Source organism: Molossus molossus, unplaced genomic scaffold, assembly GCF_014108415.1.
Source record: "Molossus molossus isolate mMolMol1 unplaced genomic scaffold, mMolMol1.p scaffold_m16_p_1, whole genome shotgun sequence".
Lineage (NCBI taxonomy): Eukaryota > Metazoa > Chordata > Mammalia > Chiroptera > Molossidae > Molossus > Molossus molossus.
In genome coordinates, this window is record NW_023425344.1 from 190357275 (window position 1) to 190381931 (window position 24657).

At 38.4% G+C, this 24657-nt stretch overlaps 1 protein-coding gene across 7 annotated transcripts in view; it reads right to left on the minus strand.

Moving 5' to 3' along the window:
* MYO5A (myosin VA) overlaps positions 1–24657 on the minus strand; it is a 201050-nt gene that overhangs the window by 54189 nt on the left and 122204 nt on the right. For all 7 annotated transcript variants that reach the window (XM_036255604.1, XM_036255596.1, XM_036255578.1 and 4 more), the window contains exons 17-25: positions 22850–22936; positions 22656–22764; positions 19680–19891; positions 17892–18048; positions 13881–14120; positions 12657–12905; positions 9463–9556; positions 4581–4729; positions 171–284 (exon numbers count right to left, since the gene is read on the minus strand). In XM_036255604.1, the coding sequence (XP_036111497.1) occupies positions 171–284; positions 4581–4729; positions 9463–9556; positions 12657–12905; positions 13881–14120; positions 17892–18048; positions 19680–19891; positions 22656–22764; positions 22850–22936 (1411 nt within the window). The remainder of the gene's footprint in view (positions 1–170; positions 285–4580; positions 4730–9462; positions 9557–12656; positions 12906–13880; positions 14121–17891; positions 18049–19679; positions 19892–22655; positions 22765–22849; positions 22937–24657) is intronic.

Consider the following 24657-nt stretch of genomic DNA (forward strand, 5'->3'; position numbering starts at 1 on the left):
GGTTTCATTCTTGGTCAGGGCACATACCCAGGTATCAGGTTCGATCCTCTGTTGGGGCATGTACAGGAAGCAGCCAACAGATATTTCTCTCTCACATCAATGTTTCTCTCTCTCTCTCCCTCTGTCTAAAATCAATAAAAATTAATAAATAAAAACAAAACAAACGGCACCTCTGTCCTCAATGGAATGTCTTCAGTTTCTGCAATTTCAGAGCTGAAAGTGTATTCAGATTCATTGCTGCTGTGGGTAGAGTCTGTTCTCTTGTGTCCAGGCTTAGGTACATTCTGTAAGGCAAACCGGGTATAATCAACAAAACAAATTAAACCTGGTATAGTTAAGATACCATCCACCTTAAACTGGTTTTCATCTCCACTTACTGACTTGCTGTTTTCATGGCCAATTCCATATTGTCTGACCAAACTCTTACAAAAAGGTTACCTTCTAAGCTTCTCAATGAACAAGAGAGATGCACCAGCAGGCATGACAAGAACAGTGGCAAAACCAAATGCTCAGATGAGATCATCTGTGGTTATTAGCAGAGTACCCTCTGGGTTTCTTCATTGTGAGTAGCCCCCACACTGGTGGAGCACAGGTATGATGCCTTGGCATCCCGATACTGCCTTCATTGTTACATTCAAATAAGCCTTACCAAAAATTTCATATGTTTAATGACAGCATAGTCATTTTATTGACTGTGCTGTGTTTAGGCATAGTTTAAAAGGGGGGGGGGGGGCGGATTTCCACAAAGTAACTATAATTTCTGTCACTTTTTTTTGTTTGCTTGTTTTTGTTAATATCCAACTGAGGATATTTTTCCACTGATTTTTTTAGCATTCAATTAATGGTAACTGATGCTGCTATAATTGTTAGGACCCTGCAGTAATTCAACTCTCTTGAATTACTTTGTTTTCATTCAACATGCTATTCAGTTACAAGGACAAACACCTGACTTGATCATTATGTTCCCCTACAAGATCTGTGTGCAGCACCTCCTCTTCTCCTTATCTGTCATTTCTCCCACAATTCCTTCTTTTCTTGAATCTGTTTTTACTTCCTTTGTCAAGATTAATGACTTATTGTTGACATGCTGGATTCCCTCCTTACTTGGAATTAATTTATCTTCAAACACTTCACAAGCCTGGATTTGCTTGCCTCATTATCCTTTTACTGTTGGCTTCCAACTCCTTAGCCCTTACTTGCTTCTGCTCTACAGCTGAATGTTTCTGGGGAAAATCCCATGATACTTCTTGGTGCCAGGGAAAACAAATCCAGACCCTGATAATCAGTGGCAGTATCTTTGCTTAAGGGAAGCCCTGAGGCAGTCTATCAATTTCTCTCCCTTAAGTTTCCCCACCATCCATTTAAGGAGTCTGTTTGATACCGTTGTAATTAGCTAGTTATTAATAATGGGCAAGGAACAAAAGGAGGCGAGACATTACAGGCATGTCATTTGAACAGCTTCACCAGGAAACTGCAACTTCACACTCCCAGGGAACCACTGGTCCATTCCCTGCAGATTACTGGGGGAAGGGAATGGAAAAAGGGGAAACAGAAGCATGTGCAGTGAAGCTGGGGTGACTGGGGAAGGTGCCTTTCAGTCAAACCTGGGAACAGAGGTCATTGGCTACAGTAAGCAGAGCCATTGAAAGCCCTGAAAATTTGGGAATACATAATCCCCCAAACAAAGGAGTTCACTCGCTTGGTTCGTGGCTCTCTTGTATTTGCGTTTCCTCCACAGCCATGTGGCCCTGTGGACTCCACATGCAATGGACTGATGGACTGCAACAGGAGCACAAACTAAGCTAACTTGATGCTGGACTGGACACTGCTCCAACATGGAGCAATATTTCTGGACGCTGGCTCTGATTCTAGCTCTGCTGAAGCCACAGCTATACTTCTTCTGTAGCAGGGCAAAGGCAAAATGGGACCTAGGAAACTTGGGGGTTTAATTCCACAGAAATAAAACTTACTACAATACTTCATCCTCCTTTGTGAGTCTCAGAAAATTCTTTTTTTTTTAAATCCTCATTCGAGGACATTTTTCCATGTTTTGTTCAGATAGAGTGGGAGGGAGAGAGAGGAAGAGAGAGAGAGAGAGAGAAACATCGACGTGAAAGGGACACATCGAGTGGCTGCCTCCTGCACGACCCAACCAGGGCCAGGGACAAACTGCAACCGAGGTACGTGCCCTTAGTGGGAACCGAACCCAGGTCTCTCTGGACCGCAGGCCAACACTCTAACCGCTGAGACAAACCGGCCAGGGCAATTCCCTTTCTCGGGATATCGCAAGAAGCCCACTCCCACAAGTAACAGGTAGGGATGTGGAGGTCTCCACACTGATAACTTATTTACTACAAAATGCTTCATTAGCATTATGAGAGTAACTCATCTGCAAAACAATGTCAATGAAATATTAGCCAAGCACCCCTCTGTAAGTTACCAGGTGCTATCTAAACATTAAAATAAGATGTTGCTATTAATATTTTAATTAGTATTAAATTATAAAGTCAAATTTTTTATTCTCAGTGAACATTTTCTGTAAAGTTTGTGATCATGATTGCATCTGGAGCTAAGAAATGAGACCTGATGAAGAGCTGAGTAGGAAGAAAGCAATCCCTCGGGTTCCTTCCTCTTGTTTTCCCTTTCCCTTACTCGGACCATTTTGTTACCCAAGAGGAATGGCAATGAGTCACAGTCATCCAATGGAGAGGGGAATAGGCTGAGAAATCAGAAAGCAAGCAGCTAAACTACCCCTGGAAATTGGTTACAGCTTTCTTTTTCCACAGCACTGTTGGGAACAAAATAAATAGCAGGCAGAGACTTGCTCAGCAGGAAGGACTAGCCCTGTTAAATTGCTAGAGGATGGAAATTACTGGGGGGTCTTTCCTGGAGATGGCTGCGTCTGTGACTAAGGAGACCCATTAACCACACAGATGTCTCTGGAATGTGCTCAAAGGGTGATGTAAATAGCACATGATTCTCTCATTTTATTTTCTGAGGTTCACAAGGCACACACTAGTAAAGAATCCAAAAAATGCTGTAGAAAAAAAACAAATCTGTGTCTCTGTTTAAGCTGGTTGAGCCCTACATTTATTTAATCTCATCATTTCTTTTCCTAGTGCTGCCTTTTGTTTTTTTAATACAGATGTCCCTCCTTTCCACACACACCCCCCATTTTCTTTAATATGTTTTTGTTGATTTTTTAGAAATAAAGTAAGGGAGAGAGAGATAGAAACATTGATGTGAGAGAGAAACATCAATTGGCTGTCTTCTCCACACTTCCTACTGGGGATTAAGCCTAAAACTGGAGCATGTGTCCTGACCGGGAATGGAACCGGGACCTCGCAGTCCATGGGGTAATGCTCAATCCACTGAGCCACACCGGCTGGGCTCCCCCTGACCATTTTCTTAATGTCCCAAGTAACTAGTGGCCTCTGAAACAAATGGTGGGCTACAAAGCTTGCTCTAGCCATAACTGAAGCATAGATTAACCATAGTGTTGGTGTGGTTATGTAGTAAATAGAATAGAAATACACTCAAGAATGTAACTCTGGGGAACATGATGTTGAAAGGCAGAGGAAAAGTACTCTAGAGAAAGCTGAGAATGAGAGAATGTGAAAGAAAAAGATTTCCACAGGGCCAAATACAGAAGGGAGATCAAAGAAAACAAGAATTAATGAGGGCCCTTCCAATTTGTCCATTGCAAGGATAACGGTGAACTATTCCTACTTCTAATTTCTCTTTGTCATATATAAATCACATAGTAGAGTAGTGAGGTTTGAAATGGTCCAACTGTGGAATTTAAAATAGCTTTTTAACCTCTTTAAAGGTGGTAAATTTATTTCATTTCTTTTGTTACATAAGCTCTTTTATTTTAACTTTTTTAATGTCACATTTCAAAGATTTTTGTCAAAGGATCCAGATTGAAGCAAGTACTGAACCCCACAGATATCAAATTATCTATTTTTTTTAATAAAGATACTTTAGAGCATTTATGGTCATTTGTACCATGAGGTTACCTTTAAGGCTGATACTTGTAAGGAACAAGAGAACTAGAAATCTCTTTGTTTCCTGATAGCAGGTTAAGTAGAACAGGGAAAACTATTAAAAGGTACACTGGCAGAGGCAGAAGAATCCTTGAAATAGATCATTTATTACAAATAGAAGCTGAATTTCATTTTTACTGTGTAAGAATATATCTTTGAAATTAAAATAAAAACCAGTAGAAGAAAATACTCAATTATATAAATATTTGCTTTACATGCAAATTTTACACAAATTTTAAGTCATTCAATGCGTAAAACAAAGTCCAGCAATATTGACTTTATACTATCTTACAGTCCAGTCTTAAAGTGTTTGACTTTTATAGTGTTTATATATAAAGTTATATGATTTCTGAGATTTGCTTTAAGATAAACCAATCAATTGGAAGGGGTGGGATGGAGGGGTAGAGAAGTGTTTTACGATTTTGGAATTGAGTGACAAGTACACGGAACACATGAAGTTCATTCTACTATTCTATCTACTTTTATATATATTTTAAATTTTTCATTAATAAAAAGAAAAAGTGTTTGACCCACCACCATCAGAGTCATCTCCTCCTTGAGGTCATCATATCGTTCTTCTAAGCGACTAAACTCATTCAGAAGGTTCTGATATCTCAGTCTTTCATCATTAAGATCAAGTTCCAGTTGTTTCGTTTCTTCTACTAACTTCTTCTCCATAGTCTCTGAAGAAAAGAAAGAAAAGCATATCAAAGATGGCTCCACAGAATATAACAGTACAAACATGTATACTGACCCCCATTTCTCCACAGGGGTTTTACTTTTAGTACCACTATGATCTATGAAGAGTATCTTCATAGTCAATGTAGGGAAAGAGAAGTCCTGGCCGGGTAGCTCAGTTGGTCAGTGTCGCTCTCTGGTCAGGGCACACACAAGAATCAACCAATGAATGCATAAGTAAGTGGAACAACAAATTGATGTTTCTATCTCTCTCTCTCTCCCCCTTCCTTCTCTCTCCAATATCAACAACAACAAAAAAGAGAAAATATCCCGACCAAACCCAGAAATAATTTATTGATAATAATATTAATCATCTACTGAGTTCTTCCAGGTACTACAGACTTAGTGCCACTAGTTCATACCCTAATTATAGCACATCCTTGATAAATTTCCACTAGTCATTGTCTAGTAACAAAAGTATACATTTTTTATTCTAATTGTATTCTGTTTCAGGCTATTAATAAATTGTTTTGTCCAAATTAGTGTACTCTGTCAAAAAAGTCAGATATGCCTCAAGCCTGAGGGAATGGAGGCTTCTCAGTGGACCTGGCTTTCATACTCCAGTCTCTGCCTGCTTGTCTCAGTCTCCAGGTTCTCTGTAACATTTTCCAGCGCTCTGAACTCCCCCGCTGTCCTGTTATGTCCCCATTTCTAACCAGATAAGCTCCCCATGTCTGTCATTTGTGTTACTTCTCTGGATGCTGCTGGGGGAACCTGACCTCTCCCTATACCCACTCCACGCTAACCCTCTCTGTTGCCAGTGGCTTGCATTTGGCTAGAACAGTATCTGGAGATTGGAGATTAGCCCCTGGCTGCAGATAAAGCAAAATAAACAAGCCTCAAATCTCAGCTGTCTGTTTTAACTCAATAAGCCAACCAATCACATTTATAAATGTTAAGCTTCCTATCACTCTGTTCGACTTCACCCTCATATTTTGTGGCTAAAACTTAATCTGCCCTGCCTGCTTCTATTGCTTCACTATTTCTTTCTGTCAGCTCCATGACAGCAAGGGCTGCAAGAATCTCGTCACAACCACTTCCCAGGTGCTCATCAGAGTGTTTCCCTACATAATGCTATAATCATTTGTAAATGAATAAATGAAAGAACTTCTTCTCTCTGGAACATTCTATAAATTGCCTTTTATTCCCACCAGTTTGCAGAAGCTGCTCAAAGCTACCAACAAATTTTCACTAGGTAAATCCATGTCATTTCTTTGTTCTTATTGTTCAGTTTCAAATAACATTTTATTTCTCCTAGAAGTATTCTCATCATTCTGAATCCTTCCATCACATTTTGCATCCTAGCGGCCTTATTTCCATGTCTTCAGTAACTGTTTTGTTTTCTCTTTTTCTTCTTAATTTTATTTTTCTGGCTCTTTTTTTCCCTTCACCCTACCCCATACATATTGTCATCTCACAAGGCTTACTTCCAGATTTTCTTCTCTTTCCTTTCCATTATTCCCTTGGGAGGAAGGGGACAGTGTGGGGACAAGTACAGAGAGCTCTTTTATCATCATAGCTTTGATGGGTACGTTAAGGCTCATTTCTTTTTCTCTCTAATCTTTCATTTCAACTTGCTTTTAGAACATCTCTATCTGAAGGCCCTGGATGACAACCAAAATTTAACACTTCAACAAGTGATCTCATTAATTTTCCTCATAAACAGGTACTTTTCTCACTCAATTTCCTCATCACTGATAATATATCATTGTTGTTTCAAAATCTCATACCAAAATTTTAGAATGGTTTCATTTCTTTTTTGAATACCACAACAAAAATATATATCCTCATTCCAATCCGTCTCTTTCCATTTTCATCATCAATTACTGCAGTTTAGATCTGTATCTTCTTATCCCATGTTTATGAATATATGGATTTCTTACTAATCTTTCTCACAAAAAGCAAATAGAATATTTACATCTAGTTAGTCCTCTATTTAAAAAAAATCAATGGGCTTTTTTTTTTTTTTTGGTTAATCCTCACCCTCACCTGAGGATATTTTTTCCATTGATATTTAGAGACAGTGGGAAGAAGGAAAAGAGAGAGACAGAGACAAACATCAATGTGTGACAGACACATTGATTAGTTGCCATGTGGCATGTGCCCCAACCAGGGCCAGGGATCAAATCTGCACAACCAAGGTACACACCCTTGACTGGGAATCAAACCCATGTCCCTTTGGTGCGCATGGGTTGACGTTTTAACCACTCAGCCACAAGGCCAGGGCATATCAATGGGATTTTTGTTCGTTTGATGGCAAAGAGTGGTTGATCTTGGGAGAGTAATATCCATTGGTTTAATAAAAAGTAAATTAAAAAAATAATAAATATATATATTTATTATATATATATATTAGTTTAAGAATTCTTCCTAAGGCAAAAACATACAATGTACTAAAGATAGTCTATTCAATAAATGGAGTAGGAAAATTGGATAGATATGTGCAAAAAAATGAAACTAGACCACTTTCTTACACCGCACACAAGAATAAACTGAAAATGGATTAAAGACTTAAATGTTAGACTTGAAACCATAAAAATCCTAGAAGAAAATATAGGCAGTAAAATCTCAAGACATTTCTCATAGCAGTTATTTTTTCTCATATATCTCCTCAGGCAAAGGAAACAACAGAAAAAATAAACAAATGGGCCTACATTAAACTAAAGAGTTTTTGCACAGCAAAAAGAAACCATCAACAAAATGAAAAGATAGCCCATTGAGTGAGAGAACATATTCACTAAAGATACATCAGATAAGGGGTTAATATCCAAAATGTATAAAGAACTTATAAAACTTAACACCCCAAAATACAAACAATCCAATTTAAAAAAATGGACAAAGGGCCTGAATAGATTCTTCTCCAAAGAGGACATACAGATGGCCAACAGACATATAAAAAGATGTTCAATGTCACTAATCATCAGAGTAATGCAAATTAAAACCACAATGAGGTATCACCTCACACCTGTCAGAACGGCTATAATCAATAAATCAACAAACAACAAGTATTGGCCCGGATGTAGAGAATAGAGAATCCTTGTGCACTGTTGGTAGGAATGCAGATTGGTGCAGCCACTGTGGAAAGCAGTACTGAATTACCTCAAAAAATTTAAAATGGAACTGCCATATGACCCACTGATTCCATTTCTGGGAATTTATCCGAAGAAACCTGAAACACCAATCAGAAAGAATATATGCACCCCTATGTGTATTGCAGCACTATTTACAATAGCCAAGATTTGGAAGCAGCCTGTGTCCATCAGTAAATGAGTGGATAAAACAGCCATGGTACATTTATACAATGGAATACTACTCTACCGTAAAAGGAAGAAAATTTTACCCTTTGCAACAGGATGGATGGACCCAGAGAACATTATGCTACGTAAAATAAGCCAGTAGTAGAAAAACAAATACCATATGGTTTCACTCATATGCTCAATGTAATGAACAACCTGAACTACCAAGCAAAATAGAAACAGACTCATAGATAGAGAGCAAGCAGACAGCTATGGGTCGGAGGGGGGGTGGTGTTTGGGGTGATGAAGGGATTGACAAAAAAGAAAATAAAAGAAAGAACTCATGGACATGGACAACAATGTGGTGATTGCGAGTGGCAGGGGGTAGGTAGAGGTCAAAGAGGGCATGGAAAAGATACATGATGACAGAAAAAATAAAATTAAATTTAAAAAAAGGAAAGAATTGTTCCTAAATCAACAGCAATCCTTTAAGCCATAACTGATAAATCATACATGAAGAACAATTAATATTTTTTTACATATGTTTTTACTGATTTTTTTTTTTTTTAGAGAGAGAAACATTAATGTGAAAGAGAAACCTTGACTGGCCGCCTCCTACACACCCCCTACTAGGGATTGAGCCCACAACCTAGACATGTGCCCTGATGGGAATCGAACCAGGACCTCTCAGTCCATGGGACGAAGCTCAATCCACTGAGCCACATGAATCGGGCAGAACAATTAGTATTTTTAACTACATATGATATTGACTACACGAGTTCACTTTTTTTTTTTTTTATCCTCACCCGAGGACATTTTTCCATTTTTTGTACAGGTAGAGTGGGAGGGAGAGAGAGGAACAGAGAGAGAGAGAGAGAGAAACATCGATGCGAAAGGAACACATCGAGTGGCTGCCACCCACACGACCCAACCAGGGCCGGGGACAAACTGCAACCGAGGTACGCGCCCTTAGCGGGAACCGAACCCAGGTGTCTCAGGACCGCAGGCCGACAACGAGTTCACTTTTGTACACAGACCAGATTTATAAGTTCACCAACTGATTCAACCAAAATATTTAGAGCACTTGCCTCTCAGAACTTTTAAAATTTACTGATGACAGTCAACAGCCTCAACTTTTTAAAATATTTAAGCTCTAAGCAAAGTTGTATCTTCTAGCCCTTATGGAGTGGCTCAGTTGGTTGGAGCATCATCCTGTGCACCGAAAGGTTGTCGGACAGATTCTTGGTCAGGGCACATACCTGGCTTTCGGGTTTGGTCCCTGGTCAGGGCACATACAGAAGGCAACGGATCTTCCCCTCCCAGGCCACCCCACCCCCTGCTCTCTAAGCATGTCTTTGGGTGAGGATTATAAAAAAAGAAAAAGTTGTATCTTATAAAACTTTGGAAGGTTGTTTATTACTTGGAACACACATGAGCCTTACCTGTCATCTCCTTAGCCTGTTCCACGATAAGGTGATTGAGGGTATCCTTTTCCTGCTTCAGCAAAGTATTTTCTTCCTTCAGAATTGATACCACCTATAAAATGAAACAATAAACTGAGGTGGCTATAACAGACAGAGCAAACCAGATACTAAGTATAAAGACCACATAGCAGTCACTCCTTACTTCCACATCTCTGTGCCTCATTTCTTTGCCTAGTTATGTGTAGTCATCTTTCAAATTTGGTTCAAGCACTACCAGTTCCAGAAAACCTTCCTGGAAACTCCCTCCAAACAGATGTCTCTGGGCTACTACAGGACACTGTATATGCCTCTTTATAGCCTTTATAAATGATTGACTTTTACGTCCCTAATAGACTAGAAATTCCTGGAGGACAAAGATGACTGCTGCTGTTGTTTTACTTTGTACCTTGAGCATTTAGTAATTGCCTGGCACCTTGTAAGCATTTGTTCTTATAGCAGTGATTATGCATTTTCGTCTCAACAGCCTACCACAAAGCTATGTGTACCCATGATTCAGACAGAGAAACTGAGGAGGTTAAGAAAGATTCGAAGGGCATTTTGGTTCTGGGAATTCAATAAAGATTTTCGGAAGCTACCTGCTGTCTGTCTTGAAAAAAAGAATTTTCCTTTCATCTCCTTTTAAGAGTTTTGCAAGGTTGTAAACTAGTCCTTTTATTCCACGTTTAAGCATTCACCTTACAACAGTGAATATACTTAATCCTACTGAGCTGTACACCTAAACATAGTTTATATGGTAAATTTTGTTATGTATATTTTAATCACAATTTTATTTTTTAAAAAGCATTACCTTAACTTTCTAGTTCCTAGTTGGATAAGGATTCCTAGGATGCAAAAATCAGAACCAAAGATAACTTTGCAAAGTTCATAATTTACTCAGTTTATCTCTGCAATAAAATGTGTACTTGTGATGAGTGCAATCTGATTCTTCTCTAAGCTAAGTTCAAGGAACTCTAAAAGTGATAGCTAAAAATAAAGAGAAGTGTCAGGAGTTCAGAGGCAGAGAACGAGCACTCTGTGACGAAGGATCACTGAAGGACAGAGAAGTAGGTAACACTGTGCCACAGCAGAAGTCAGTCCAGAAGGTGTTGCTTCTGATGGTCCAGTCTCTTCCCTCCACACTGACATGGCCTTAATACCTGCTCTTAGTAGAAAACCCAAGTTCCCTTTGCTTTTGAGAGAAGTTGCTCTTTGTTAGTGGTGTGCTTTTTCAAAATACACATGCCTAGCCCACACTCCCAGAGCTTGGGCAGGTAACTTTAAAAAAAACTCTCCAGCCTGGCCGGTGTGGTTTAGTGGTTGAGCATAGATCCATGCACCAAGAGGTCGCCAGTTCAATTCCCACTCAGGACACATGCCCAGATTGTGGGCCGATCCCCACTGGGGGGCATGTAGGAGGTGGCCAATCAATGTTCTCTCTCATCAGTGTTTCTCTGTCCCTCTCCCTCTTCCTCTCCCTTTAAAACCAATAAAGAAAAGTTACTAAAGAACACACACACACAAAACTCTCCAGTAGATTCTCATACAGACTCCTGGTTAAGAACCACAGTTCTAGTGTACCTTCTAGGTTCCTTGGCTGATTGGAAATGTAGTGTTCCTGATCATAAAGCTGGCTGTCACAATGAAAATTTTTAATTCTTCCCATTACTACATTCCACCCAAAAGAATTAGTGATAGTACCTGTAGCTAGCCTATGAAAAGCAGAAGATAATAAAAAAAGAAAAGAGAAATCTGTATATGCTCATGTGTACTATTCTACCAGACTAGAAAGGTTTGAGCTCGACTTTGAGGAGGAAAAGAAAATTTTCCTACTAATCATAAACTTTATAGATTCAGAAGAATCTGAAAAGCTTCTGTGAAATCAGAAAATGACAAAAAGAAAGATCTTAAATCTCAAGAGTATTTCTTTGAATGCATATTTTGATTTTGACAGAACAAACTTGCCATGTCAAATAACACATATTAAGGGCACTGCTGTTTCCATAACACAGAGCCCAGATCTGCTAGAGATATAGAAGGAATTATTTTATTGAGACCCTGAATACCAGGGGAGGATTGCAATTTTATTAGGTGCACTATCCTACTTGAACTGCATCTAAGCTCCTTCTGAGCTTCTCACCCCACATGCTACAGTGAACATGCAGAAGTCGGCACAGAAACAGCAGATCAGGATTCTTGCTCATAGTTACAACCAACACAGTCAACTCTGTTTTCACTTAACGATGATTACACTAGTGTAATCTCTGAAAAATACCTTTTTTTCCCAGTAAGCTTTATGTTGAGGTACTTTTATTTTGTTTAAACAATGCATCTCATTACTGCTTGAGAACCTTAATGTTTTCTGTATTTAGTAAAGTTTTGACATAAGTTAACACAAATTTGTAGTGTGGAAACATTGGTCAATCTGTAAAGATTTTTTCTTCTTCATTTTTTGTTTAGCATAGCAGCTCTTGGCTACAATCAGTGTGTAGACATGTGGATTTCTCCCTTGAACTTAACATAGTCTTAATTCATTTCCATAAAGCTCCCAAGTATCAGCTATTGAGAATTCATTGTTTGATTTGCTTCTTAATCACATTAATCCAAGGAAAAGGAGTCTATACAACATCCAGACCTAAGAATTTTTTTTTTTTATCCTCACCCAAGGACATTTTTCCATTTTTTGTTCAGGTAGAGTGGGAGGGAGAGGGAGGAACAGATAGAGAGAGAGAAACATCGATGTGAAAGGAACACATCGAGTGGCTGCCACCCACACAACCGACCAGGGCCGGGGACAAACTGCAACCGAGGTACGCGCCCTTAGCGGGAACCGAACCCGGGTCTCTCAGGACCGCAGGCCAACGCTCTAACTGCTGAGCCAAACCGGCCAGGGCCGGACCTAAGAATTTAAAGAAAAAGAGAGTATATACAATAGAGACATGGCCATTAATTCTCTTCTTACAATATTGCTTTCCTCTGTTCTCATTAGAGTCAAAAGGTTCTACCCAAAAGACATACAGCCACTGACTCATCATGTGGAAGAAATGTGTGGGAAACACTAATAATAAAAACTGTATTTCAGCTTTGACTGAAACCAACATTGAGCCACAGGGCCCAGGTCAAGATGACAACACATTTCCTCTGTGAAAAGTTTGTAAACATTAGTGCCTTCCTACCTGCTCAGTTTCTTGTTTGTATCTATCTGCACGTTCTTCAATGGATTTTTTCTCTGACTGAGTTTGTTCCAGGTCTTTCCGGAGCTTAGCAACTTCTTCCTGTAGACTGAGAACCCGTCCAGTGGCAACCTTAGCCTCTTCCTCACTTAGTTGAAGACGTTCTAAGTCACTTCGTAGTTTCTCAGTCTCAGAGTTGTATATTCCTTCCAAATTAGTCAATTTCTCCATGAGGCATTTGTAGTCTTTGTTCTTTAAACACACACAAACATACCATCAAATGTATTTAGTGAGAAAACCAGGTTTATTCATCATATTCATGCTGTATCATCATAATGTTATAGTATTAACCAAAAGTCTAACCACAACACTTATAGTAACAATCAATACTCTCTTAGTGATATAAAGAGAAAAGAGAACAGACATTATTTCTGTTTTACATGATGTGCAACCTAGATGTGATTTTTCTCATAGCTATAAGGTGAATTACCAGCATAAATTCCTGGTTCTTAATCCAGAAATAGGAAAATCTATAACTGCTTTTGAAAACAAATCACTGTGTATACTAAAAGTCATGTGCTAGCCAGGCGATGGATAAAGTGATAAAATGGCTTCAAAATCACAAATTTCTTACAAATCTCTTTGGTTACTACCTCAAAATTCCTCCTCACACTCAGAAAACCTTTCTGATGAATCCTATTTCATTGTTTTTTGAGGGTTGTTTGCCCTCTGTAGTATTTATGTAATGTCAATTACCTTTATATCATTTGCATGTGGTAAAATATTACTTAGTAACTATCTTTAAGAAATCAAACTTTTATCTCTGCAAGTAGGCTGTAGATTTTTCAGAAGCACGGGCATCTTCTTGATTCTCCTGACACCTCAACGTTAAACAACTCACCTGCAAAAGGAACATTTATACTACATGCAAATGAATGGTAATGATGAAAAAGCTTTGTGAAGTATGAAGTACACAGTGGCTCTTGGTCATAAAAGTTTGGAGTGCTAGTAAATCTGACTGTGTTCTCAAAATTAATTTCCTGCCTTAGTCCTTGCAATGATAATCTTACTTACGAGCTTGTCACTATTGCCACACTCATTACTGTCATTCTTATTTTACTTTTCTGCTAAGACTGAAAGGAAAAATCAAAGGGAGACAATGCTGACCATAGTCCCAGTGGATTTCTCCAGGCATGCTAACTTTCAGGGATCCTATTTAAAACACACCTGCTCATCAACTTTTCGCTGCAGTTGCATGATCTTGTTCTCCATGCCGATGTGCAGTTTCTTATAACGCTCCACGGAGCGGGCCTCAATCTTGAGCTTCTTCAGCTCGCGCTTGGCCATCATCCGCCGGAAGCAGCACTGAAGGTAGATGATGGCATGCATGCTCCTCTTATAGTAGGTGCGAGCCAGCCAGCCTCGGACCCACTTCTGAATGATGACTGCTTTGTGCTCACAGCGTATCTGCAAAGAAGGGTAAGTATAAGTAAGGTCAGACCCTGCACTAGACTCAAGGTTCAACTCTATCAACTTATGGCTATCAGGCTGAGAAGCCATATATTAACTAAGGGAAAGACACAAAAGTTGAAGTAACAATGTACTATGTGGATTGTACATATCACAAATATATGGAAGCACAAAATTGTTTTAAAAGGTGATTTAAAAGTAGACTTTACAGGGTGATTTAAGAAACACAGAGTATACATGTAGAAGTTGTCTAAATAAAAGGCACTGGATTACTAAAAGGCAAACAATTCTTAAAAAAAAAAAAATTAGGTGTCCTACTAGTATATGCTATCTGCCAGCAACAGGCGATCCTATATAAAATGAACAGAACATGGCACCCTGTGAAATGCACACTATTAAAATAAAAGATTTAGCCACCACGCTTATTGCTGATACCGTCTCACTGTACATTAGGTCTGTGCCTAAGGACATGAGGATGGCCAGTAAGCTGGCTGCAGAGGGCAATAGTCGGAGTACTCCAAAGTTTATTACCAATTTATTGATTTATTTTCCAGAAACAAAAAAATGATACTGTTGGCTGCCCTATTTGAGGAATACTATTCTAGTGAGAATTTCCCATTGCTGTTTCAAATGTAACTGGAATTCACTTATGGGAATCAAAGGTTGTACAAATAAAGCTTTAAAAGGAAAGCTAAAAGTAAGATAAAGGGTAGTGAACAAATCTTAATTTTGATTTTGTTATAATTTCTAAATAAGAAGATATCTCTCTAAACCAATAAACTTAAAAAAGATTGCCTTATAAGATTAATTTCTTATCACTAAGACCATCAAGCATAGATTGTCTAAACAATTTCCAGAAATGATGGAGAAGAAATTCTTGACATTAATAAAGGCTGAACAGTCAAAATCTTCTAAGGTCCTTCTAAGTCTGTGATTTTATAAAATAACTCTTGTACAATATAAATACTATTTAAATGTATGCACTTGAGTACTTATTAGTGATTATTACAAATGGACACAATGTATCTCTTATGAACCTTTTTAAACATAAAAATTTCAGAAACCATTTATTCAAATAGATTGCAGTTTATGTTTGGTAGGTGTGTGTCAGAGGATTGAGCGTCATCTCATGGACTGAGAGGTTCTGGTTCGATTCCCAGTAAGGGCACACGTCCAGGTTGTAGGCCGGCTCCCCAGTAGGGGGTATGCAGGAGGCAGCCAATCAATGTTTTTCTCTCACGTCGATGCTTCTATCTCTCTCTCCCTTCCTCTCTCTCTAAACAAATCAATAATAATAATAATAATAAACACATCAAATAGATAGCAGCTTAATAAAATCATTAAAAGAATAGTTGCTATTTTTAGGTTATGGACCTGAGAAAAAAATGAAAAGAAAAAAAAAAGTGCCATTCTAGAGGATACATTTAAGAAATAAGTAGTTAAGTATTAAACAAAATACAAAATAATCAGGCGTTCAGTAGACCTTAATAGTATCTTTGCCAAGTCAAGGGTGCTTCTTTTGGCTGTCTACCTAATGTTACACAGTCTTTATTTTCCAAAGTGCAGTCACTGCACATCACACTGCAGTGAGGTCACATCCTGAGTTTTCCCTGAACATCATGATTCGGAGGGAGCCCCGTCTTATCCAGATGACTAGCAACTAACTGGATAAGACTCGGTAATGGCAAATTGAAGGCTTTCAGACTTTCAAAGTCAAGCAGCACATAGTGGCAAAGCTATTAATGTCAATTTTTCTATTCCATTTCCTTTGGTCCATTTCTGTAATTTCAGTCAAATGGAAATAGTATATAATTAGATCTTCCATTCTCAATCTCATTTCCATTAATGAGTTAGAGAAATTAAACAATACCTACTCTCCCTTAGGCTCCCAAGCCCCATGCAGGGAAAGCTTGGACTGGAAACACCAGAAGCATGGCAAGAAGGAGCACTAATGGTGCATTACTGGCCTCTACTCTGCCACCCCCACTGTGTTGTCACATTTGGAGCTGAGCTGGCCAGAGACTGCTACTGTTCAACCAATGACCTCAAAACCCAGTTCAGATGTTCCTGAGGAGAGCAGTGAAGAAAACAGAAGTGTAACAGTTTGGTGTATCTAAAAGACCAAGTGTAGTAAGGCTTTTCCTTCCCCTGAAAGCTCATGCTTGTAGCGAAAGAACACCAGAGTATAAACCCTGCATGGGCAGAAAAAAAGACCTGGAGTAGCTATCTTCAAATTTTCTTCAAAACACAACTATTAAATATGCTCATTCAAGTCTCTTTAGTTTTTCATTTTTCTTTGTTGTCTAAAATTACTTCAAAATAAAAAAGTAAAGTACATACATGAATAGGGCCTAGGTCACCCTCACAGACTTCCTGTGATAGAGGCATGTCCCTTAAATCACTCTACTGATGCTCCTTCTAACAGTGGGCATGCCCACAGAGCTGGATTTTAAGATCCAGACTGTACTTCTGGATTATTAGGAATATATCATAAAGGACAGACTCAAAACCTTGCCAAAATGAAAGAGAAAAACCTTTCAACTAGATCATGTTGTCAGAGGTGATGATTAAGATTAATCTGGTGGCCCTGGCCAGTTTGGCTCAGCAGTTAGAGCGTCAGCCCGTGGACCAGGGAGTCCCAGGTTCGGTTCCTGCTAAGGGCACGTATCTCAGTTGCAGTTTGTCCTCAGCCCCAGTGGGGGTCATATGGGTGGCAACCACTTGATGTGTCTCTTTCACATCAATGTTTCTCTCTCTTCCTCCCTCTCTTCCTCTTGTTCTATCAGAAGATAAATGCAAAAATGTCCTCGGGTGAGGATGAAAAAAAAAAAGATTAATCGGGTGGTCCATTACCTACAGTCATGTTGATTATTGCCAGATATAAAGATTATTTGTCAAAAATGTTCAGAGCATCATATTCCAGTCAATAAATAACATTAATGTGGTTAAACTTGTATCACCTTTTCACCAAAGTAAAGTATTCCAAGGTAATTTCATTCTTGGAACAATCTTCTATCCATAAGTCATATATTCTACCTATTCAAAGCTCACCACAGTGAGTTAAATAGAGGCCCCCAAAGATATCAGACCCTAATCTCTGGAATCCGTAAATGTTACCTTGTTTGGGAAAAGGGTCTTTGCAGATGTGATTAAGTTAAAAATCTTGAGATGAGGGGACTGTACTGAATTATCCTGGTGGGTCCTAAATCCATCATAAATATTCTCATAAGAGACAGACAAAAGAAGCAAAGTTAGACACACACAGAGGAGATGATGATGTGAAGATGAAGGCAGAGACTGGAGTGATGTGGCCACAAACACAAGAAATACTAGTAGCCATTAGAAGTTGACAGAGGCAAGTAACAGATTCTCCCCTAGAGCTTCTGGAGGGAGTGCAGCCCTACAAACACCTTGGTTTTGGCCCAGTGATAGTGATTTTGGATTTTTGACCTCCAGAACTATGAGAGAATAAATTTCTATTGTTTTAAACCACCAAGTTGGTGCTAATTTATTATAGCAACCACAAGAAACTAATATACTAACTTATATTCCAATTACATAGACAAGGGGAGAAAAGAAGGTATATTTTCTTTTTCCATTGTTATATTAATTACATATATATACTTATTTAATATTTTAAAACATATTTCAATTGTTGGTAGTCTCCTTATGGCACCTACATCCACAGGAACCTCTATGGTAACAGTACAAACGTGGAGTTGACTAACATTAATGGAATGAATAAACAAAGTGAAAATAATGACGCACCTTGCGATACCTATTTCTGGCCAAGTAGCCTCGCAAATAAGACTGAAGAACAATAGTGGCAGCTCGTTTAATTTTGTACTTCCTGTGGACTACATACATGCGCCAGTACTTCTGAATGATGGTTGCTGCCTTGGTTCTGCGCAGGAACTTAGCATAGCTGGCCAAAGAAAGCAGCAGTGCATTCATTAGTAATCAGAAAAACCCAGAAATATATTTTGTAGAGACTTAAAAGAACCAGTATCTTCAGCATAAGTAGTACCTCCATTGTATTATTTTAATAATACACAGTACTAAATCAACATTCATATTTCTTTGTATAGCAATTTATAGTTCCCCAAATATTTTTACATTCATTATCTTATTCAAGCCTTACCAACCCTGCAGATTAGTATATCCCATATTACCTGATTTTACAATAAAGAAAGTGAAACTCATACAGGTTCATTCCTTCTAGGACAGTGCTCATTACCCCAGGCTATTTGCCCCTTGCATAACAGACCAACTGTAAACAGTAATCTCATACAGTAAACCCTCGATTTTGCAGACCTCGATTTAATGGACTTTGGATTTAATGGGACAAAATTTCCAGTCTGTGTGTCACGTGAAAATTAACACCCTGTTCATTTTAAAATGCTTTTAACCAAGTTTTGCTTATAATTAGATTAACAGGTTATTTTTTTTGTTATTGATTCATTGTTATTTTAAACAAATTTTAGCAAATAGGCCATATGTTGGAAAAAACAGTGATTTCGCCAACATAAATACATATTACATATCTATAACTATAGTCTACATATTTAAATCCAAGAATCACTGCTTGCAAACAATGTTCAGCAAATGATTAGCATGTGATCATACCACATTATATGCAGTAACTGGTTCTGCTATCATGTGGCATGGTTTTCTGCAGCAGTTTTAACTCGAGCTGGCCGATGTTCCAACGTGCAGTATGGCACACCTCAGCCTTGTGCATTTGTTTACTCGTGTGACTGGCAAATGCACGCATTTACTAGATCCGTTCCATATAAAATTATTAAAATTACTGTAATACATATAGAAAACTTTTCTGTGAAATTAAAGTTTTCATACATAATTTTAATTACACAAATGTGTCTACATAAATAAAAACTGGTAAACTAATTGTTGATTTGTTAACATACACATTTGGAAAACCTACTTTATTATATAACAGATTTGCAGCTTTAATGGACACCCCTTCGCCCAAATTAGTTGGTTATACCTAGGTTTTGCTTATTCATCACCAGTTTTTTAGATCTATATATTGTTAATATACAATATTTTTCACGCTTTCTGTTTGGGCATAAATTCTTTATCATTAATTCATTTCTACTGATATTTCTAAATTAAAATTATCCTAATATGCACTCACACTGAAGTATAATTCTAGAAAGACCTTCACAGTTTATTGCTCCTGAAAACTTTTCAGCAGAGTCATTATTAACTACGTCATATTCAGGAATGTTTTAGATTACAGATTTCTTCACGCCCATATAAAAGTATAAAAAATAAGAGATACTAAGGACATGAGCATGCACTATTTTGTAATTATTTTGAGGCTGAATCTCAATAATTCATAAGCGTGAGTGAAATTTTATTCTATTTAACTTTTGAGTTAACTTGTTACTCTTTGAGTCTGAAAAGAGGTAAGGTGTTGCCTTCTCATGTAGGGTGACCACTCTAAACTCTCCTGGTTTGGACAGTGAATCAGATGAGCTGTGTAATCGCAGAAGCCGTGAGCCAGAGTGGATAGGTCCCCAGGAGACCTACCATCGGGCCTGGTAGCCTCGCACATATCTCTGCACAGTAATGGCCGCCTTCCGCATGCGCAGGTACTTCTTCCGCAGCAGCCACCCTCGGATTGTCTTCTGGATCCGAATGCAGGCAGCCCTCAGCTTGTCTGCCCTCAATTTTTCTAGATAGGCCACTTGACCAGCACGGAAAAAGATCTTTGTCTTACCAAACTGGTATTTGTCCTTGTCCTATTTTTGGAAGAAATTGTATACTCAGCAGTAGAAATAAAGACCATATTCAATAAAATTTTTAAAGAGAAAAAAATAAATCTAAAAGCAGAATCAGTAAAGGAATGAATCTATTAGCTAAAACTTGGGCTACATCATGATTAACTAATGGAGCCAGATTTTTGATCCTATGCAAGTTGAGCAAATAGAAGGGATTTTAAGGAAAACTGTAGTTTAAGAATTATTTCCCAGAATTATTCTACCTGGAATTATTATCTGAGGCCAAAAACTTGGTTGTGGGTTATAGGCAGCTATTATTTGCTTGTTTGTATGTTAATATCTCAAGGAAATGGAGATGCTGACACTCCCTCTGACTGACCCAGGCTGTAAGGATTACATCAGGCTGTATGTTCCATGAGAAAGCTGAAGGGACAAAAACACCAGTATGAAGAATAAGACAGGAAGTAATGCACACAAAATAAAAATTAAAAAACAAAAAAACCTTGTGCTCTCATATTAAAAGACTTAAGTCTCTTATTATATCTTTGCTCTATCAACAGTATCTGAAAACAAATAAATAAAACCCTAAAAATTGTTTAAATTACTTGTACAAATTTCAAGATTCCTTTTAAAAAATATACCCATTTCTGTCGTTCATTTACTTTTGATAACAAGTGGAGCTAAGCAATAAACACAGATGCCATTTTTGGTCCATTACATTCTGACCCACCTTATCTAGAAGTATGCAAGCTTATTAACCATGCTCATAAAAAGAGTGGGATTTATTTATAATAATCACTACTATAATCTGACATTGGGTGAAAACAGAAAATTACTTTTCACTGTAAACAGATATCTCGTGTCTTATACATGAAACCAGAAAGTCAGAAATCTCCACATATATCTAAAACACCTACAATTATTAATCAATAAAATTTACATAGGAAACCTAGCTGGGGATATAAAAAAGCTTGAAAGTAGTTACCTCTCCTTTACCCTGTCCCATCTCAGCTTCCCCGACTGCACCCCACACCAACCCTGCACTCCTCAATTTGCACCTTTACCCGGCAAAGCCCTGAACCAGGCCTGGAGTCGAGGGAGTGGGGGGCACAGGCATAGGACTGTCCCTACTTTCTGCTCTGCATTCCCATCTGAACCCAGGTTAGAAAGGAGTTGGGCCAAACTCAAAAAGCTCCAGATCTTTTACACATTAAGAAAATGGTCTTAGCTCTTTCAAAGAAAAAAAATGTTATTATTACAAAGACAAGATAGTCTATTTAATTAATCATGGCTAAATACCTCAGAGTGAGGTAATGTATCCAAACTAGTGTTAAACAAGTGAAAATATTTTTTTAAATCTTTCATGGATCTTAAATTCTCCATGACCTAGATCAGTGGGTCTCCAAGAGTAGTCCTCAAACCAGCATCAGCATCACCTGGCAACTTCTTACAAATGCAAGTTGCTGGACCCATCCCAGACCTACTGAGTCAGAAACCGGGGGTGGGAGTGGGGGCTGGGGGGAGTGTTTTAACAAGCCCTCCAGGTGACTCATGCAACTCATGCATTCTAAAGTTTCTATACTCCTTAGTTCAGAATGTAAGCCTCTCCCAACACCAACCTGCATTTCCTAAACATTTCCCTACTGTCCCATACACTAATCTTATACTGCAAAGACACTACATTACTGTTTTCTGAGCTAAATCAATGTTTTCCTACTTCTTCACACTATGTTCCCTATTAAAATACTCTCTTACACTTTTATACAATCTTACCCATTCTTCAGAGCCTGACTCAAAACACACATCTCCCATGAAATTGTTCTTCCTTCCCATTGCAGATGTGCCTTTGCTCTGCTCCGATTTCCTGTCTCCCTCACTCAGCATTTGATAGACATTAAGGTATAGAATACTTATCTTTATTTATTTTTATTTTTAAAATATGGTGGAGTTTTTTTATTTTATTTTTATAATTTTTTTAGAGAGCGAAACATCAATGTGAAAGAGAAACATCAATCGGCTGCCTCCTGCACTCTCCCCACTGGGGATCAAGCCCGAAACCTGGGCATGTGCCCCAACCGGGAATTGAACCAGGACCTCTTAGTCCATGGGATGACACTCAGTCCACTGTGCCAGCCCTGGCCAGTTTTGCTCAGTGGTTAGAACGTCGGCCTGTGGACCAAAGAGTCCTGGGTTCGGTTCCCACTAAGGGCATGTACCTCGGTTGCAGTTTGTCCCCAGCCCTGGCCACTCACTGCGTCTCTCTCACACTGATGTTTCTCTCTCTCTCTCTCCCCACTCTCTCCCTCCCGCTCTATCTGAAAATAAATGCAAAAATGTCCTCTGGTGAGAATAAAAAAAAATTTTTTTAATCCACTGTGCCACACCAGCCAGGCTAGTATACTTTTCTTAAAAAATGCATTAATTTCCAAGATAGATTATGTTACCTAAGGACAAGACTTATTTTTTCTTAATCACACAGCATCTGGCCTGGTATCTTCCATAAGTATCAGGTAAATTTTACTGATAATGAAAAAATTCTAAGAAGAATGTGTCTCAAATTTGGGTCCAGGCCTCCCCATCCTGGTTCCTGATTGTGGACCATCATCCTCACCAGTGAGTCCAGGCATCCTAAATACAGTGAGCCTCGGTCTCTAAGACAGTGTGTCCTCCCCTCTCCCGGCCCTGAACTAGTGATATTTGAATGTTCCCTGGGCTTTCACAGATTATAATCACAAGGCCTTTGGCCATAATCTGTTCAGATAAAGGTAAGTAAATTTTTTCTTACCGAGATCAGTTTCTCTAAAACATTCTTGCATGTTTGCTTTTTGTCACTCAGCACATCTTTTTGCTTCATTAGGACACGGTAGCGGCTGAAAAATTCTTGGTAAGTCCACCTATAAAAAGAAACTCATGTTAGTTTATTTACAGTAGGAACCTATCTCATTAGGATTCCTTATATTTGGAAAATGCCCGGCTCACCGTGAGGGGAAACCAGCTGCACTGATTCGGATGGTTTCCAGGACACCACATGCTCTCAGCTGCTGCACAGCCCGCTTCTCATCAAACCTACAGACACAAATGAAAATCATTAACACACAAAGAAGCCTGGCTGTAGTCTCAAATTACTCTCCTCAGTCCAGAGATTCTTCCATAAAAAGCCAAATAGATACATCAGAAAAGAAAGCATTCAAAAGTTGTAGCAGTGATCAAAATGGAAAACTCTATGTGATAGTGGGGAGGAGACAATCAGCAGTAAAACTAAAGAATCATAAACATTATCTGTCATTCATACCACAACTCATAAGAAATACCACTGAAAATATTTAAAACAAACACACATGGCTTGGTTTGACTCGCCATGCTCATAATTCTTTAGCTCATCATACAAATTTCCCCTGGAATAAAGACTAGCCAGCTCTGGAGATTTCTCTGACAAGAAGGACAAATTAAATATGCCCTATTCAGTCATTCTTTTAAAACAGTACTCGTGTTTTAAAAGCTATTGGTGTGTACATACTAAGGATATATAGTGTCCATGTCAATGGAAAATATTTTTGTGTTGTGTTAAATCTGACATAATTTATGTTTATTTTATGCTAGACAACTGGCATCTTAACATTAAACTGACCCTAAAAGGGGAAATGGTTAGGCCTGTCACTCACTGAATGATCACTCCTCTTACTCCCCCAGTTAAGCTCTGAGCGACCTCTCCAACCCTCTGCTGTGCTATTTTCTCAAGTGTTCTGGTGGTGTTGGGAGATGGTGTTAGCTAGGGCTGTCCTGGAGATTGGCCCAGGGTGTGGCAGCTTCTTCCTGCTTCCTTCTTTCTCCAGAAAGGGCTTCTTGGCAATGAAGAGGATGTAACAGTTTTTCAGAATTGCCCTCCAATCTAAGGCAGAAGAGCCAGAGGGCAGGTTTGGCAGGGGCGTTGGGGAAAGAGCACCCCTCCACTACAAAGTGGGAGTTTGAGTTACTATAACCTTTGGTAAATGTGTCTAATCTTTGACTTACAAATTCCACTTCTAGAAATATATCATCCTAAGGAGGTAATCAGGCAAAAATACAAAAATGTTTGGCAAAAGATGTTTATCATAGCATTGTTGTAATAACCTAAATGGCAATCAAAAGGAAATAATTTAAATAAATAATGGTATGTCTATATTATGAGACATTATGTAGCCATTAAAATGATGATGTGGATTTTTATTTACTAGCTGGAAAGTATCCACAATTTATTAAAATAAAAGCAGATACAAAACAGCAATTACAACATGAGCCCCTCCCTTTCATTAGTGTGTCTCTTTTGCACTCTTCCTGCCTCTCTCTCTCTCTCTCTCTCTCTCTCACACACACACACACACACACACACACACACACACAGCAAGGAGGGAAGAAATGTTGGCCACTTAATACCAGTTATCTATCTGGGTATAATGAATGCCTTTTCATTTATTTTTATACTATTTTATATTTTCTGAAAATTGTTTTACAATGTATATACATTACTTTTATTTTTTTGTGGTTTTTTTTTAGCTTTTTCCTTTTTGTTTTTCTTTTGTTGTTGATGTTGTTCTTTGTACATAGATTACTTTTAAAATTAAAGAAATATTTCCCTTTTGAAAAAAATATTTCCCTCCATATATGGTAATTAATGTAGAACAAGATGTCTGGTAAAAGCAGACATTCTATGATGGTTTCAACCATTCAAAAGTAGCAGGGATAACTGTGAGCCTTTGCTAAAGTAGTCTTACCCACCCAGCTCTGGTTTTAACTAATGCCCAAATTAA